This window comes from Triturus cristatus, chromosome 7 (genome assembly GCF_964204655.1).
Source record: "Triturus cristatus chromosome 7, aTriCri1.1, whole genome shotgun sequence".
NCBI lineage: Eukaryota > Metazoa > Chordata > Amphibia > Caudata > Salamandridae > Triturus > Triturus cristatus.
The window spans coordinates 1,120,593,823-1,120,612,435 of NC_140590.1; the positions used below are offsets into that span (position 1 = coordinate 1,120,593,823).

The 18,613-nt window shown below is 41.9% G+C and overlaps 1 protein-coding gene across 3 annotated transcripts in view; it reads right to left on the reverse strand.

The window, feature by feature from the left end:
- LOC146811194 (uncharacterized) overlaps positions 1-18,613 on the reverse strand; it is a 172,658-nt gene that overhangs the window by 143,738 nt on the left and 10,307 nt on the right. For all 3 annotated transcript variants that reach the window (XM_085618232.1, XM_085618233.1, XM_085618231.1), the window contains exons 4-9: positions 18,120-18,185; positions 17,742-17,807; positions 17,183-17,236; positions 12,038-12,079; positions 4,642-4,716; positions 2,066-2,131 (exon numbers count right to left, since the gene is read on the reverse strand). In XM_085618232.1, the coding sequence (XP_085474358.1) occupies positions 2,066-2,131; positions 4,642-4,716; positions 12,038-12,079; positions 17,183-17,236; positions 17,742-17,807; positions 18,120-18,185 (369 nt within the window). The remainder of the gene's footprint in view (positions 1-2,065; positions 2,132-4,641; positions 4,717-12,037; positions 12,080-17,182; positions 17,237-17,741; positions 17,808-18,119; positions 18,186-18,613) is intronic.

Sequence of the window (18,613 nt, forward strand, 5' to 3'; positions counted from 1 at the left end):
AAAAGGGCTTACCTGGCTGTAAGATTTTAGATTTTACGTGGACAAGTTTCTACAAGAAGAAACCACTGACATTCAACAGTCTGGACACCTTGGACATCGCTGGACCCCGACTGGGCTCAACTTTGTCACCCTTTCCGTCCGAAGCTTAGTTTGTGCGTTTGCTACATCCAGGCTCCGTGCAGGACCTGTGGTGCACTTAAGACAACTGAAGAATCTCCCTTGGAGTGAAGGAGTCACTCCCCTGCATTCGCAGGCACCGAACCCCAACTGACTGGTCTGCTGCTCATGAGCTCCTGTGGAAGATTTCAGCAACACAGGAGATAGGTTTCCAAAGGTCCATGAGGTCGATCTGCCCTCTCATCAAGTTTGAGGCCAACATCTCTCGTAGGGACTGCATTACCCAAACCCCTGTGCACCGCGTCCATTTGCAGTTGCATATGCTTGTTGGCAATTCCTGAGCTTGTGCATTGGACTCCTTGTAGTCCTCACCCTGAGCAGTATTTGCACCTAAGGACTCTGGCCTCCTCGCACCAAGTGCTCCGTGGGTTGGTACTTTGCATTCTTGTTCGTGGTCCCCTCGCGACTTCTGGTCATTCGGCCTATGGGTCCTTCTTAAGGTCATCTTGATTTTTCATGGGCTTTCCTGGTTGCTCCAGACATGCCCTGACTCCCCATTGTTTGGTGAGTCCCCTGGACTTTGCTGGTCTGCACCGTAACCTGTTTAACCTTCCTGCATGGGTGGCTTTTGCCAAGGATTGTTGGTGCTCCCGCCGGACACCGACCCCCCAATTCGACACCGAATTGGACCTTCTACGTTCTTTGCCGCTGCCAAGGCTTGTTGGTGCTCCCACCGGACACTGACCCCTCAGTACTCGACATCCTTCGTGCGTCAGCTCGCCTCCTTCTCCTGGTCATCCTAGACGGCTCCGGGTCCTCGCAACTGAAGAGTCAAGATCACAGTCAACACACCTGAAGCACCCGACATCGGTGGGCATTTGTCTACCGAGCCCCTGGTCACTCCAAAGTGACCCGGACTCTGTCCCCTCTGCTTTCAGGCTCTTCCCATCTAGAATCCACGTTTGGATTCCACCGGACTCTTTTCGTACTTCCAGCAGCAGCATTTCTTTGTTGAGGATCCGAATCAAAGGATTTCATAGGTTTAAATAGGTTTTGTATAAATAATTTAAGGACAACAATTAAGCCCTAGCAAGATACAATCTCCCTAACAGAAGGTTTCTAATGTACCAGTCCTTCTGAGTGGCATTGGACATTTTTTAGTACTCAATGAGCTTGATATTTGGTAAAATCTCATGTTTGAATTTTGAATTATGTAGCATCTTTTTTTGCTTCGTACCTACCAAAACCGTACCTGGTGCCATCTGACATAAATATATTTTCCAAAATATTGTTAACATAAATATCACCCCATTAAACTTAATAATAGAAAAGCTACTCTTAATCAGACATTATTTTTTCAAACTTATTTAGGACAACATATTTATGCAGACGATATACTGGCATACTACAGCCTGGTTCATTTGGTCTTGTGCCAATCCATTCAGTGATTATAATATTGTTAACCAGAGTGAATCCATTCTGAGCTATAGATACATGCTCTGAAAATACATTAAAAAAATTAAATTCCCAGAAATAGATTTGCAGCAAACAAATAAGTTACTATATAGTTATGGTAAGAAAAAATGCTGCATTGCTTGCTGAAGTTCATCTACTCGTTTCATAATCTAGGTTGGACTGTTGCAGTGGACAGGGGTGAATCTTATGCATATTTACTTGGAATTTGAAAAAATATGTTATGATCAGACGAATGACTGATAGTGAAGCTTTGGTGTGATTGGGTTTGAGCACTCTACATTTTGTAGTGTGAAGAGTATCTCAGATGATGAGAAGTGGAGGTACATAGGAGTCATATGAAAATCACCTCTTGGCACTTAGTTCTCACTTCTGCCAGAATCCACTAGAAAATGTTTGCCTTTCTATCTTTCGATGTTTAAATTAGTAGGCATTGAACAGACAGGAATGTATGTATTAAAGAAAGAGCTTTTACCAATATTCCGGTCAAACATAGGCCAATTTCACCAGCAGCAAGTCCAAGGCCATGCAAAACTCCACCCTGTAAGAGGACAGAAGAAAATAAGCCACAGACACCTTCTAGTAGAAGTAGACCAGGCCACACAAACAACATATATTTGAACATTCAGATTGGTAAACTGGCTCCAAATCCCACAATTGCCTTTTACATCTATGGGGCAGATTTTCTCACAAAAGTTACACAAAATGTGTTTTGTGCTGGAAAGTTGGCTGAAACTAATATCCATTGATTTGCGGCAAGGGGGATGTTCCATGGATAGTACAAGGTTGTTTCCATGCAACCACCCACAGTTATTCATGCAAAACCTCATCTCCTAACAATAGTAGCCAAAGTTTTGCACCAAAAAAAAATGAATCTTTGAGGCAAGTGTAAAAAGAAGAAACATTTATATTTCTCTAAACTTTTCCAACTTTGCATATGTGCTGCAGACACATCCAAAGTTAGGAAAAGTTTTAAAGTTTGTCTAGGAACAGTATTTTTCAATAGAAGGGTACTCTTCCAGTACAAAACCTGTGCTAGACATGATGCAGAAAACTTTGTAATAAGGTGCAAGGGTGTGTGTATGTGGCGCTAGGGAACTTAAATGTGCACCAGTGCTAGGGGAGAGCAGGATATTTTAGAAGATATGGTGGTTTTCTGCTCTCCTCCTCTCTCGCAACACAGCCAGCAACTTTGGTTGCTGCACTGCATTCGTGACATCTTTGTAAATCTGAGCCTATGTACCTTCTAAGAACGAGGACTTGCACTGTCTGCAACACGTTTAAAAGCATGAAATGCAGTCATTGTTGTCAGATCTCTCATATACAGGCTACTTCGCCACAATGAACAGATCTGTGATTATGTTGTTAGTCACTTTCTTAGACACACTGATAATTCAATAGAGTCACTTAGCAGTCATTTCTTGGTTTGGTATCAATGATTATGGCCCTCTTAAAACACTTATGAGATTCTGTGCTCACATCTGTTTGCTAATCCTAATTTCTAGACTCACATTTGCAGAGCCTCCGTAATCACGAGAGATACCACTGTCTGAGGAAATATGAATACCACAGAGCTCAGTTTATCCCCTTTGCAGTATTACCTCCCAAACCACAATGTGCAGCTTGAAATGTGAGATAAAAGTTTAATATGTGGCATGTTCTCACATCTTGCATTGTATAATTTAGAGTATTGCTCTTTTTCTCCACTCAGCATTTGCCAGATTTTGTCTGATGAAATTTGTTTTGGAATTTTTCACAACGTGTAACACAATATGGGAGCAAACTGCCATGTGCACTCAAATCCAGGTAACCAAGGCACTTCCAGCAGTGTCGCCTGCCATTTTCTCCAACAACACAATAAATATATGTCTCTGTCAGACCTGGACTGCAAAGTGGATCTGTATTACATTTATAATAGGTATTCTCTACATACCATGTTCTAAATACATGTATTTTTATATTGACATATATTTCATGTTAACATTAAACTCTGTTGGCATGTGTATCTAGACCTGTATAACTCTAATGATGTTTGCAACATGTTCTGAAACCTTTCAGAGTTTGAAACAAGATGAAGAAGACATCATGGACCTGATCAAAGTACTGGCTATATTCCTCTTTGTTCAACTACCAGTTGTATGACAAAATTCCAATGGCAACGAGGGATCCATCTTCCAGCAAGTGGGCTCTGCTTTCAAGAGCTCTGATGAAGATGGCTTTGATAGGCCACCCCCCCTATAGTCTAGTGATTCAGCAACGTATCCCAATGTTTCAAGGTTTCTCTAAGTAGTACTGCAATATTTACAAGTGGTTTGCACTGGAATATGCCATCTATTGGCAAGTAGGTTCCGTAGGTTACTCCTCCATCTTAATGTGTGTTGGATTTACTGTTTCCTTTTGGTGAATTCATCTAACACCCATTTAATAGTTGTACAACTAAATATTAAAGCTCAGAATATCGAGATACAAGAATACTGTGGACAAACATCGTAGACCAAAATATCAAAAGTTAGTACACACAGCAGACGCATAGATTTACTATTCCCAACTTCACAGCTACATACCAGGAAGATGTATTTATCACAAAGGAACATATGCATGGAGTTAGGTACAGAAAATATATACTCACCTTTGGATAATTTGGATTCAATGTTTTATCCTCGAGATTTGTACACTATGAATATTCTGGCTTTGCTAATCAGAGGGCATACCTGTCTAATTGTTATTGATGTGCATAAGAATGTTTGCCTTTCTACGCAGACTGAATGAAAGCCCAAGCTATGTGAAGTAGTTTGCTGAGTGGTGGGTGGCAAGCAACCTAACTTTTATGGTGAGAAATATACACTCAATGTTGGCAGGTGTCCGGCTGACAGGTGGTAGAGAAACTTTACGATCTGCATCTTGTTGTAAAGTTCAGATATCACACTAAAAGGTTATCATGCATTAAGTGTATTGAAGAGTTTGTAAATGTAATGCAAAAACAAGTTTTATAAGTAGAGTTAATCAGGAAATTATCAAGCGCCATGTTTTTTTGTAAGAAAGTTAACCTACCAGTGCTCCTCCTAGACCAGCAAATAAATCATCGCAAGTACGTTCCACGTATGCAATGTCTCCATAATTTCCAGACTAAGAAAATTTTAGAGAAAGAGACATTATTGATTGTTAATTGATTACATTATTTTAATACCAGTTGAATAGATAGCCTTAAACATTTTTTTTAAAACATCACAACACAATGATCCTATGCTGCTTTGATGAAACATGGCTAAACATCTGTTTTCTTATTACACCCTCGTTATGAGAAGATGCAAGACCAAGGTAGGGCTTTCAAAATTAGGAACATACTGATTACACAGAGAGTGAACATTACATTTTGTACATCACCAAGATCATGAGCCAAAGATTTCTCTTTAGAAGAGTAACAGCAGTCATACCACATTGAAAGTTATTCAATAGGCAAATGAAAAAAATATAAAAATGAAAAGTCAGATGTATGTATTTAAAAATGTCGCAAGTGGTGCCACCTAGTGCTGTTAGAACTGAATCACTGATCAGAGAGAATAGAAAATAAGCATTGGCAAATCCAATAGGTCTGGCCTATTGTTAGGGGAAATGTTTGGTAACTATTTGCTGCGTTTGTGTCAGCCCCTGCTGTAATAGAAAATGTCATATAGAGAGAAGAGCCATTTTGTTGATTACACTGAGTTAGTAGAAGTAGGCTTTACTCTCAAACAAGAGTGTTATGAAAAGGAGCCAGAAGATGAAATTGACAATTTAACTGATAAAGTTAAAAGGTATAAATAATGAAATAGTGCATAGTATATATTTTTCACAAAAGACCAGCATTGTCATTGTATCTTTAAGAAAGCCTATGTGTGTGAATGTCTGTTATATCCTGCTAATGTTGATGCAATGCCAGTCTACCACCAGTGGAATGTTCATGTGATGATGCAGTCAGAATGTTGGGAATCTCCAGTGAGTAATGTCAGTTGACTGGGGCTGAGCTGCCTGCTGGCTGCTCCTGGTGGGGTCTTTATCTGATCTAGACTTGGTCTTTATTTGATCTTAATCTAATCTTCTTGTGATCCTGTACCATCTTCCAATAAACCTATTTAAATCATCACTACTGAATGGACCTGATTACTACAGAATTTTGGCGACGAGGATGGGATTGAACTGAAAGAACCTACTTCTGTCACCTCTACAAGATCTTCAAGCAACTTCAAAATACATCAACTCAACTCAAGTCATCTCAACTGGCATCCTGACCCCACCAGTGTCCTCCCATTGGTCGACCACTACCACTCTGCCAGTTGTTCCTTTGTGTCTGCGCAAGTGCTGTGCCCTCAGTGAGAGTAAGCCTGCCAACATCTTCAACGTCTTCTATCGATGCTGCGCCTTCATGTGAGGGTAAGCCTAACGTATGGGAAATACTGTCTGCCAGTTGTTCCAGTGAGGAAAACCGCCTGATAAGTTTACACTCAGTCTTGGGCATCTACTTTCCAGCTTTTGCTACGTGTCTATTGCTGTACTTTCAATTCAAAACTCCAGTTCCTGTCACCACAGTACGTGTGTTTTCAAATCAAGTGCCAGTTCCAATCTTCACAGCGCAGAGCGTCTTCAATTCAAAGTGCCAGTTACAGTCTCAATCTACACACAGTGCAGTGTCTTCGACTCGAAGTGCCAGTTCAAATCTACACACCGCTGAGTGTCCTCTACGCTAACTACCAATTCAACTCTCTTAGCAGCTCCTGCCTCTCTCTGTTGTTCACACTACAAGAAAACTCTGTTTCTTCCATGGCTACGGCGTTTGTTCAACTCAAGGCTTTTCAACTCTATTTGTACTTCAAAGGCAACAATGTCACATGCAATCAAAAGTACTGCACCTGCGAGGAAAGTCTATTGTTAGGAAATTACTTTCTACAATCTACAATCTTCTGTGGGATTGTTTCAACGTTTGTACTATTTGTGGCTTGTGTGGACTCTCAAAGGTAAGCTTATTTTTGACTTTATTGGGGTCCCTCGTTATCCCTGGACATTTGCCTCTTCAACCGTCATGGCCCTTTTCAAACCTCTTTCAAATCATAACGTGGCGCAAGCTTTAGTCAGCGCGCGGATTCTCACCTGTACTTCGAGGTCGTGCTATTTCCTCCTAGGCTCCTCTATGACGAAGCAGTGTCGATCCGATGCCTGTTGCTGTTTGCTGCTGGACGTTCTCCTGCGCAGGCGTGCAGGAAGCCACCCGGGACTACGTGATTTGCGTGTGGCCATACTATTATTTGCGTTTTACACCTCTATTGGTTCTCACATGCCATTTTTGGATTGGCAAATCTGTTCTACTTGACTTCCTGTCGTTTTTCATGTATTTTCCTCCTCGTTGCCAATCAAGTTGCTCCCACTCAATAAAGTTTTTTTTTTTTTTTTCTTAACACCGGCAGCCTCGCTGTGTCAAGATCGGTGAGATCAGTTCCACTGTGTGTCTCTTCAGCACAGCACAATTCAGTTTTTCCACTCGTTTGAAGTCCGAATCTGCATCCCAGTCAGAGGAGTGTTTTGCCACATGGATTTCTGCCGCACTTTATTAATCGCTTCGTTTATCGGAACCAAGTCTCATTCGATTATCAACAGTGACTTGTTTTTTTTTGGTGGTGGCATTTCTGTACTCGAGTGCAGCGTGTAATGTTAAACATTGTGAAATCTTCCTTTTAAGCTTTTCTATATACTCTGCCATGTGTTGTGCTGCCATCTACTGACAAAATGTATTATGACGCGTATGTATTTATATTGAATGTATTTTAATCCACGTTTTCTTTCCTACATCAAGCATAGTCAGAGACAGCCATCCTTTTGTCACAAAGGTATGCAGGTTTTGCATTTTCACTAGTTTTTCAGAGGTTGCACACACCTTGACAGACTGTCATATGGAACGTGAACAAATGTACTACTAGCTTTTATTGTCTCACATGTTTTAAAGGGGTTTTGTTTCTTTTTTCGACTAGTCCATGACACGGGCAATTATGCGTAGATTACAGTGTTTCCGCATAAATCAATTTACGGGTTTTACCAGTACGCTTTCGAATCTACCTGTCTACAAGGTGTATCTATGCAAAGGTTACAGTCCTTTCGCATGAATCAAGTTTATGGTTTCCGACTCAAAACACTGTCAATTTTATGCAAGGGTTTCAGTCCGGTTGCATAAGTGTGGGTTCCGACCCAAACACTGTCAATTCTATTGCAAGGGTTTCAGTCCGGTTGCATATGTGGGGGTTCCGACCCACACACACTGTCAATTTTATGGAAGGGTTTCAGTTCTGTTGCATAAGTGTGGGTTTCGATCTGAACACAGTTACGTCTTCGGTGCACGGTGGGGTTTCCCACACAATGTTTGCTTTTACATTTATTTTAGTGTAGGTAGTGTTTCCAGTTTTGTGCACAACACATCGTTTTTTTGAAGAGATTTGTCATGGGTTCTCACCCATCCAGTTTTGTTCACATACTTAGTTTGGGTCTATACTTTATTTGAATGCATTTCATATTTTCAATGCTAAGTATGTTTTGTTGATATTATATCTTATTTGCTATTTTGCACTGTTATCTTTGCATTACAATTTTGTCATTGCTTTAAGATGGTGGTGTTTAGAAGGGGAATGACTCTTGCATTTTTCTCTTTCTTGTTTCCATGTTCTTTTCTGTTTCCTTCTGTGTTCTTGTGTCTTTTGTGGATTCTGCATTTTCTAGGTTTTACGGTGTTTTTTTTCTTTGTGTATTCCACATCCTGTAGCTCTAAGTTTTGTGTGTTCATTCCTCTTCTGCCTTCTTACATTCCTGTTCTGGCCAGTGGGTATGTATTGGGGCAGTCTTTTGGAGTTTCTATATTCGTTTCTTTTCTCGTTGCAAGAAGGGATGATGTTTCTATGGTTGTTTTTCTATGTTGGTTTCTATGTTGGAGTTTTCTCTGTTTCTTATTTTCTTTCTGGTTATTTTCTCCATGACTGTTCTCACACTGTTTTCTATGATCGTTGTTCTCTTTGTTTTCTATAATCTCTATGCTGTCACATTCTATGATCGTTGTTCTCCTTGTTTTCTATAATCACTATGCTGTCACATTCTCAGGTTTTCTCTTATGTTTCTAGTTTTCTGTTTTTCGGTAAAGAAAGGGAGATATGTTATATCCTGCTAATGTTGATGCAATGCCAGTCTACCACCAGTGGAATGTTCATGTGATGATGCAGTCAGAATGTTGGGAATCTCCAGTGAGTAATGTCAGTTGACTGGGGCTGAGCTGCCTGCTGGCTGCTCCTGGTGGGGTCTTTATCTGATCTAGACTTGGTCTTTATTTGATCTTAATCTAATCTTCTTGTGATCCTGTACCATCTTCCAATAAACCTATTTAAATCATCACTACTGAATGGACCTGATTACTACAATGTCTTTACTATATAAAGAAAAAAGGTTGCAAATCCAACATGTTGGATTTGCAACCTTTTGCAATTAGTGAATGGCACTCTGTCCTTAGGGAAGGTATCAAACAACAAGCAACTCCATAATTAATAATAAATAAAATTTCCATTGAAATGCTGCCATTTCAGCAAAGTAAATACATTGGCATTTGTCTAATAACAGGACGACGCATCAGTCATTTCGAAAAGCTGTAAATGATAAAACACATATTGCTCACTATTTAGCAGTTTGGTAGTACAGGTAATATCGACCAACATGCATCACCTTTCTGTCTTGAGGTTGTATTTGTTTGTGATATGCTTAAACCTCAGTACCAAACCTAATATGTTTCAAGCGTTCTGATGTTTGATTTTTTGAGATACTGCTAACACATGTTATGGAGAATATATCACCTGCATATCCCCAGCAGTATTTATTTTCATTTTGCTGTAATGAACACTCAAGTTATTCAATCTTCTCTCCCTTCACAGTGAGTGCTTGAATCTGGCATTTTTGGAAATGCTGTCATCAGATCTAAACATTTCAAAAATGTCAGTTTAATGCGGAGTCTTTTACTTTCAATAGCCTTTGATTAAGGGACTGTGCTACATGCGGTCTCCCTATACATGGATGATGTCCTTCTTTACATACATGACATCCAACAGGGACTTGGGAGCATCAACTCAGTGCTTGAACAACTTAAGAATGCCTCAGGTCTGGGAGTGAACTGGGACAAGACTTGTCTTGCTCCATTGACACCGTAATGCCCTCCACAGCCCCACATGGCAGGACCCCACCAGGTGCACTGGGAACCATCCACGTTCCGCTACCTTGGCGGTCACATCTACCATGAAACCCATGATCTACGTGATGGCAATCTTACGAGGGCAATTACCACCTTGAGGCTACAGATATCCTTCTGCAGCATGCTATCCCTCATGGTGCAGGTGAGCTTCCCTCTCTAAGATGGTGATGCTCCCCATCTCCTGTATTACTTCCAGAACCTGCCGGTCACTGTACCACTCTCCACATTCCACACACTGCATGGTATGTTGGGCTGCCTTATCTGAAACAAACGGTGGAGACGGGTTGCAATGAGGTCGCTCCAGCTGCCTTTTGTGTTGGGGTGACTATGGGCTCCTAACTTCGAGCATTATTATCTTGTGGCGCCGTGGCCATCAAAATGGCGGGCGGTCAACATCTGGCTGAGCCGGCTCATCCTCACTGGGCCGAGCTGCTCAAATAATACATGAACTTCTGTTGCTGAATGGTAAACTCCCCCTGCATTCCAATACCCTATTGAGCTTCACTCCGACACATGTGCCATACATCAGAGTTAGATCTATAGGACCTTTTCAGGCATCTGCTCTGAAGTGAGAGGGTGGAACTTTGAGAGGTGGGAGTGGCAGTCACACTGGGCACCTTGTTTCACTAGGAAGATCTTGCACCCTTTCAACACCTACACAAACATCATGAGAACCCCCCCCCCGCGATTACCTAGTGCACCGCACAACACTGGCTGAATTACAGCGGCTTTGGCATATTACAAGAACCTGAGACACATCCATTTTTCCACGCAGTCTATGTGAGGGATCACATGGTTCACATGTACGATGGCCTCTAGTTTTTGGGACTTGATGCAGCCTACAAAATTACACTGGGAACGAGACATTGGCTGTGAGAGCACTCCTAAAAATTTAGATAGGGCTCTCATCTAACCCCGTAACAATTTCAGCAATGCAAAGTTCCAATACATCCAGCTCAACATCTTACACTGGGCCTATTTTACCTCTGAGAGACTGCACCGCAGATGTGAAAGCGAGTCTGTGTGCCCCAGATGTGACTCCGGAAATTCAGATATGGCACATATGCTCTGGAACTGTCCAGAGGCACATTTATTATAAGGGGCGGTCTTAGATGCCTTGGCAGAGGTTACGGGTAGAGTGGATCTCAGCACCCTGGAGGTGGAATTATTGTGGATTTTCTTACATACGAGATAGAGAAGCCCAACACTCCGATTCATAGACTTAGTCCTAATAATAACTAAACACGCAACTGCCATGAACAGGAAAGGTGCCCACCTTCCGAACATGTCCTACTGGTATTTGGCAATCTTAAAATGGAGTAAAGCTGAGTCCACAGCGCTGTGCAGGGAGGAGCTGAGGGGCCTATGAAGGGTCCCAATCATGCAGGAGTGGGATATGTTTGTGTGTGAGTTACAGGTCCACTTTGAGGGGACCAGGGAAAGGGTGTCCAACAGTGAGTCATGACTCTGTTCCCCCACTCTTTCTTTGCTCCCAAAGCCAGGCATGGAGTGCCCCACCACCTTGGTTCATTCCCCCTTCTGAGTGTAGCTGAAGTGGTGCTGGAACGCTGTGCATGTGCCTGCTGTGGGTGATAACAGAACTAAATATAAATTGCCAGACATAGGCCCCTCTGCATAGGAGACACAGATCTTGACTCTGGAACTGTTAGTGCTGTGCCTGTTCAAACTGTTAACCATATCATTTGTCACGGTTACGTTAAAGAATAGACCAATGTCCCCTTCAGATGTTTCCTCTGCTATATGTGATAGAGTGACCTAATGGGACATTACACATTGATTATCTGAATCATTAAATGATACTGTATTATGTACAATGTGCATTGTGCTCATGGTAAAGCCTAATAAAAGCGTTCCTGAAAAAAAATCCAAGAGCATTTGATATTTTTTTTAAGGTGAATTTTGGTGTGTGCGTGGGGAAACAGCCTTTTTACCGCAACTGTTACAACGCATGCGATTACAACGCATGCTGGTGCAACGCAAAAGGTGTGCAGCAGTGGGTAGAAGGTGTTGGATGTAACGTCACATATTCGCACATGCAGGGGCATTACTAATGCCAAGCAAAGATAACTCAACTCTTACTTTAGTATCTCTCATCCCTACATGAAATGAATTTCGAAACATGCCACAACAGTGCAACTATTCCTAGATTAGCGATAGTAACATACAGGATGGCAAACTTACTTGAGCAATCCTCACTAGTTCCATGTAAATGTTGTAGTCATTCTGTAACAAAATAAAACATATTTTGAGCTTCAGGTTCAGACAATGGCGATTAGTTGGCACTTGCCTAATAATTGGACCAGTGGATGGTTTTACAGATTTGAGAAATTGTAATAGGCGATATGAAGGAACATAAAGCATGCATAACACATCAATCACATGATTACATGAACTACATTTTCTAATTTGATCATTAGAATAAACCAATCGAACAGAATGATGGATGGCAAAGGCATGTTATGTCAGTGAATACATTGCAATATTGGGAATCTACACATTTACCTAAATCCTGATTCACCAATTCACATGCGGCAGGAGGGGGTTGAGATAACCAATATATGGTCCATTCTTTTGTGGACTACAAAACAGAAGATGAGGTCAGGTATATGAGGCTGAATGTAAGGCCAGTGAGATGAGAATAATCAAAGAGCCCGCAAATAGATGTTGGTGGAACTAGGGCACCCTTTTAAAATTGATTAATAGTTAATACATTATCTCTTTCTTTCCTGCCTCATTCAGAGTGTAGGGGAAGCCAAATTACCTAATTTTGCAATCACCACCAGCTCTACAATCAAAAACTCTTTTTTTGTTGACTTCAAAAGGGCCATTCAATTTAGTGTGTGTCCTCCCAGTTCTGTTCCTACTAGTGTATTTTTTGCTGGGTCTGCCCTTTACTCCATTGCAGTTTCAGACAGAAAAGTTCAGAACTGTCCCATGCACACTGAAAGAAAAATAGAAGTATGTGAGGAAAATTAGTTATATTGTGTCTGAAGAAGAGAAATCTGTATCTGTAAATCTGTCTTAAAAAAATGTAAATGATGGCATGTATAAAATCGCAGTTATCAACACAGACAATTTTAAATTTGGTGGGCCTGCCACACTTGCTTGTGGTGCACCAGCAATATGGCCATGACCCTAACTCACAATTTAGACAGTCTTTGATTTAGATATGAGTCACCGGAAGTGGGAAATTTCTCAGCAATGAGATGCAGGTAGACAGGAAGTCAGGCCCTCACTGAAACTTACCCAAGGAGATGAAACTAAATTACTCATCATGTACAAATTGACAAAGGCTCCCCCAACTCAGGGAGCCATACATATGGTGGTGAGCTTGGCCGAACCAGGGATGTGGTGCATCATGACCTTTCTGGGGAAGGTCAGTGCAGGATTGGCTGACCGGTGGGGCTGTACCGGAAGCGTTCGGGTACTTCTGGGCCTGTCCCAGCAATTTTGTCAGCTTAGCCCATAAAAGGTGCTGAGAGGCGGCAAGTGGGTCTCTTTTTCCCACTGGCTGCCTTGGACAGGGTGCCACCTCTCTACCCCATGTGCTTGGAACCCAGAGTATTGCCCGCATGTTTCTTTGTTTCTCTGTTTCTTTGTTTTAGGTTCCTGCGGGCCAACGCTGATTACTGCCAGCACTATGGTAAAGGTCTCGAATATCCTTTTTCAGAATCTTCACATCCAACTTGGCAGCCAAGGTCCAGCAAATGCCTCCGGGAGCCACAGGGGCTTGAGAGCCATTTCCCGCCCTACCCAAGTGCAATTGCGGTATTCCAGTACTCAGTGGTGGCTCCGGTGGGCACTTCTAGGCTATGGGGGTGAGGGGGCACTGGGGGTTTTTGGGGTTCCTTTGTTTGCGTTGTTGCACCAGTATCATTCATTACTTGGTTTTGTCTGCCTTGGTCTAACTGGAATTCAGGTGAAGCGCTCCAATGCATTTGGCCGAGTTTTCACTAATGTAGTTAGTCCGGCAAGAGAAATTGATAAGGCTATTTTGTGGCTGAGTGGTTTGTATCAAGCAAACAAGCAAGGGCTCATGCACGTAGGTATCCAACTACAGAGCACACCTTAAATATGGGAATGGTCTCAAATATCCCCTTTTTAAATATTTACATTTCATCCAGTCTCTGTGAAAGGTGAAAATTCAATTAGGACCATTTATTGATGGCATCAACAGGAAGAAACCGCAAGAGGGAGCACTGCTAAGTCAGCCTTTGCCAGCAAGTCCCACAAGCTTATGCTTTCCTAGACACATTCCACACCCCTGCCACTCCCAGCACAGGAAAAAAGGCTCTTGTCCAACCGAAAGGGCAGACTTGCTTTGTGTTGGTTGTCTGCAAGCCTGGTTGGCACGAGGAGGAGTCTCCTGAGATGGTGCGAGTGGGGTCAGCCATCGTTCCCAGTCCAAACCATGTGCACAATAGAATGGGTAAGTTGGTTAAGCCAGCTGGGGGGGTTATCTATATCCCAGAGTGCATCAAGGGTGGGCGGTTGGTTCTCGAAGGATGGGGTACACGGCCCTGAGGAAGGTAACAAAATATTCTTTAGGACTTGGTGGCATGGCTAGGACATGTCCAATGCAATTTGTTTGGGGGGAGGCCAGATAGCAGGTAAACTATACTGGCCTGTGGCTTGTGAGGTCAGGATTGGTTAGACATTTATGCTCTATATAAGGTATCCTTTTCTTTTTACACCAAAATAAGAACAGCATCACAGGACCCTCCAAGGAGTGCTGGCAGCGAGTTCAAAGGAAGTTACAGGGGCACAGGGGGTTGGGGGTGGCCTTTGACATGCTGTCCTCACCTGTCATCCACCCCTGCAGGCACACTGGGCGCAACCTAGCACAGGCCCTTGGAGAGGCAAATGATGTGTGTAGGAGGTGTCCAAGAGAGGTGTCCTAGTGGGCAGATGGGCCCCCTGCACAGGAGTATCCTGGTAAGGGAGATCCTTGTGTGAGGTCCTCCCATAAGGAGGCACTCACCCAGGTGCAGCTTTGATTGGACACGGGATGTTAAAAGGAAAGGACACTGGGGCCAGATATGATCTCACCCAAAAATGAATTTTGAGGATGCAATGGAACGGAAATGTAGTTATGGATAAGAAATAAATGTACTAGTGTCTTTGTTAAGGCTAGGCATTGATTCCTGTAAACCAACTGTACAAATGTTTGTTACTGTGCATAAAGTAAAATGTGTTTTTTGTCTCGTTTATATGTGTAAATAAATATGGTCAGGGATTTATGACCCCAAACCCAAAAAGAAGGAGCTTGCTTGTGTTTTGACAAATGTCAGAGGTTGTTGGAGTTGAGGAGGAGGGGTCAGTCAACCAGGAGGCATCGGCGATACCAAGCCATAGTAAATGCGGCCTAAAACTACAAAAGATAGAAACTTTAGAAACACAATCTATTTTGGAAAGTCTGTAGTTGGAAAAAGAACTTTGTGCAACAAAGGGAAAAGGTGAAAGCAAAGAGGCAAAAGGCTGCTTTCAAGATGCAGAGGAAAACCACATTTGTGGATGAGGAGTACTGATGAGCACAACTAGAAATTCAAAGTGAAGGATGGATGCAGAGGAGACTGTGGAGACCAACAAAGAGAGTAAGAAGAACAATGTTGAAAGAAATCAGGGACATGTGCAACGGTAACAAAGTTTAAAAGTAGGAAAACATATTTTACACTTCAATGCCAAGGTAATAGGCTCAGTGACAAGGTGAACAATTGGAATTACAGCAGGAAAAGATGCTCAAAAGTAGAACACCAAGAGGGGATGAGAAAAACTTGTGAGGTGAAGACAGAAACTGCACTCTTTACCAAAAGGTCCTAAAAAGAGTGAAGGAATATGTCACAGAGGGAATAGTGATGGTAAAGAAATGCAAAGGGATTACAAAGTAAGGACAGAGAGAATGTATTTTTATTTTTTATTCTTGGTGTAGTAATTTCAAGTTTAAGTGATTGTTGCATATGAGTGTGAACTATGTGTGGTAAAAAGATGTGCACAAGAAGCCAGGGATGATCCTTATTCACGGGGTGATGTCCCCCTCGAAAGGCATACTCCCCATCAGAAGATTATCTGTCAACTCCTTTATGATTTGTCATAGGCATCAATTTTCGTGGTGATGCATGAATTTTCCTCATCTTCGTATTGTGTGAGCTTTTTGTAATATAAGGGCATTATTAGAACAGGGATAGAACCCATGAGAGGCAAAAACAATAAATCGTTGAAATTAGTGGTTACCATCCTCTCCTTGCAGGACAGACAAAGGTTTATCTTACGTGTCCAGCATAGATTTCGGAGGCCTGATCGATGCGAAATTTTAAGAATATATACGTGTCAGATAAATTCACATAGAATGAATCAAAGCCCTTGGCTGACCATGGTCAGAGAAGTTTTAAGGCATCAGCAAAGTGGGCAATTGCCAGGGCCCCCACCGTCCAAGGGGCTCCTCGGAAAGTGGACTTTCTCTCAATTCCACCTACTTCTCTGTATTAACCTCTCACCTTCTTCTCTGTATACCCCTACCCCTAGCCCTACCTCTATCTCGGTCTCTCTCAAACCAGTGCCATATTAAGGTTGGTTGAGCTGAGGACAGGACATATTTAACAAACTTGTTGTGATCGATTTACTGAAAGTTCAATTTATGATTAAATATTGTTTGGCATCATCTGTGGTTGAATTATTAGAATTAGGTAATAAAATTCAAAGTTGTTATGAACAGGGGCCTTTCCATGTCATTTATTTACACTTCAATAATGGGTTTAACTAAATCACCTGTGTTGATTGGTAATCAAACACCATGCAAACAAAATGCACATGAAATGATGCAATGTATACAAATCTCTGGATTATGCCTGAACACATATGTGCCGACCCACATGTTCCACATTCAATGGATGATCTTTTCCACTTTGGCTCAGACCCTTTCTAATTCTGCCTCCAGTTCGTAATGGTCTTAATTGCATTATCTATTGACCTCTTGAAAATGCCATGGGAACTTGCATAAAGTTTCATAAAATTAACATCAAGCTACCCTGTGCGAAAATTGATTATGTGGGCAAATGTTGAGTTTAAAAGACATGGAAGATATCAGTTAGGGGACTGATTAGAAAAAGTCCCCTAAAGAAAAAATAATGCAAAAGTTTGCTCTAGTAAAATTTGAAAAACGTCATATATTTTGCTGATGTAAAACAGTTTGCATAGGTCTAGTCATACCTGCAGGATCTCAAGTCTGCACCCAATAGGCTTCAACTATATTCAGTAACTGAGGCCTGAGTCAATTGACCTATCACAGTGGTTTAAAATAGGATAGCCCTAGAGCAAGAAAACTCTTACCTGATTAAGGAACAGCTGTTGGGTAGAGAGTCCACAGCTGGCTGCAGTAGTTTCCTGAGGGTAAAGAGAACTTGGTTTGTAGTAAATATATATTCTTGAAGACATCATCCACACTGATAACCCAGCTGTCAGTGATACATCACTTTTTCAGGAACACATGTGCAGTAAAAGGTGCACTCAACCGGATGCGTGACTTGGTAATACCCTTCCTGTAAGACATTCTTTTCTGACTTGGCTCAGACAAGCAGGTTTACGTCCCTGTAAATCTCATCTGGGTTTTATATTATGTGGAAGATATAGCAACAATGTGTGGATTTAAGGACACAATGAGTTCAAGCTCCTTCCCCCTAACGCTAGACCTGCCCTGTGCCTGACTGTCGACATGCATCACTGGCATCGTTGAAAAACCCCTTGCGCAGTACCTGCCACCCCCGTGTGTCCTCTCCTCGACAAACAGTAGTGGCTGCTTCTTCTACTCAGATACACAACATACACTAGTTGAGTCTCAGAGTCAAATATCACACACAAAATATCATGACATTAAAATTGTTATCATTACCACAAATCTGATGCTGTTTTCTACAATAAATTTATAGGATTCTGCTTTCTTGTTCACAGGCCCATTCTGAAAGAAACAAAGATCAGATAGTTACTTCAGTATTTGCCTGTAAAGTGTTGAGGTGGGTAGGTTTTCGGTGATGTACTGTGTGCCAAGTGGCTCTGTGTGAGGAAGGAAGTTGCAGGGGCCTTCATGTGATGGATATAGGAGGGACACCAGCCTGGTCGTTTGTAAATGAGCTACCCTGGTGTAAAACCAGAGCACAGGTGCATCAACGCATTACCTTCCCATCCCCCTCTCATTGCAACAGAGCACCTTCAGCCACCCTCACCCCCGCGTATTGGATTTGGTGTTAAAGTAAGATGCAGAGACTCTTACCCGGACTGCATTGTAGAGGCAGACAGACCCTTGGAATAAATAGGCAAACATCTGTGCTTGATCCTTCTGCAAGACAGTTTAGGAATAAGTCAGTACATTCCTAGATCAAAAAGCAATTTTATAAATATCCATCTGAAGCCTAATTTGAATAATTATACTCAGTCTTTTCAACTTTGCCACAAACACCAGGACCTAGGTTAAATAAAAATTACTCCTGGCAGTAAAATACTGTTCTGCTGAAATTAGTACTGAGCAAAGGTGTAAGTACTTTTTGGAGAAATTACTGACAGACAGTAAATACTACAATTAACTGCATAGGTTTTGCCATTGTTTTAACAGTTATTAAATGAACTAGGAATGAAATTAAGCAAAATACAAAAAATCTAAATTTCAGGACCACTTCAGAGCAAAACACGCATCCATTTTTAGGTCTCGCGAGCCAAAGGCTCGAAGAGACATTTTATATCTGGGCTTTTCAAAGTGCTGCCGTGGCC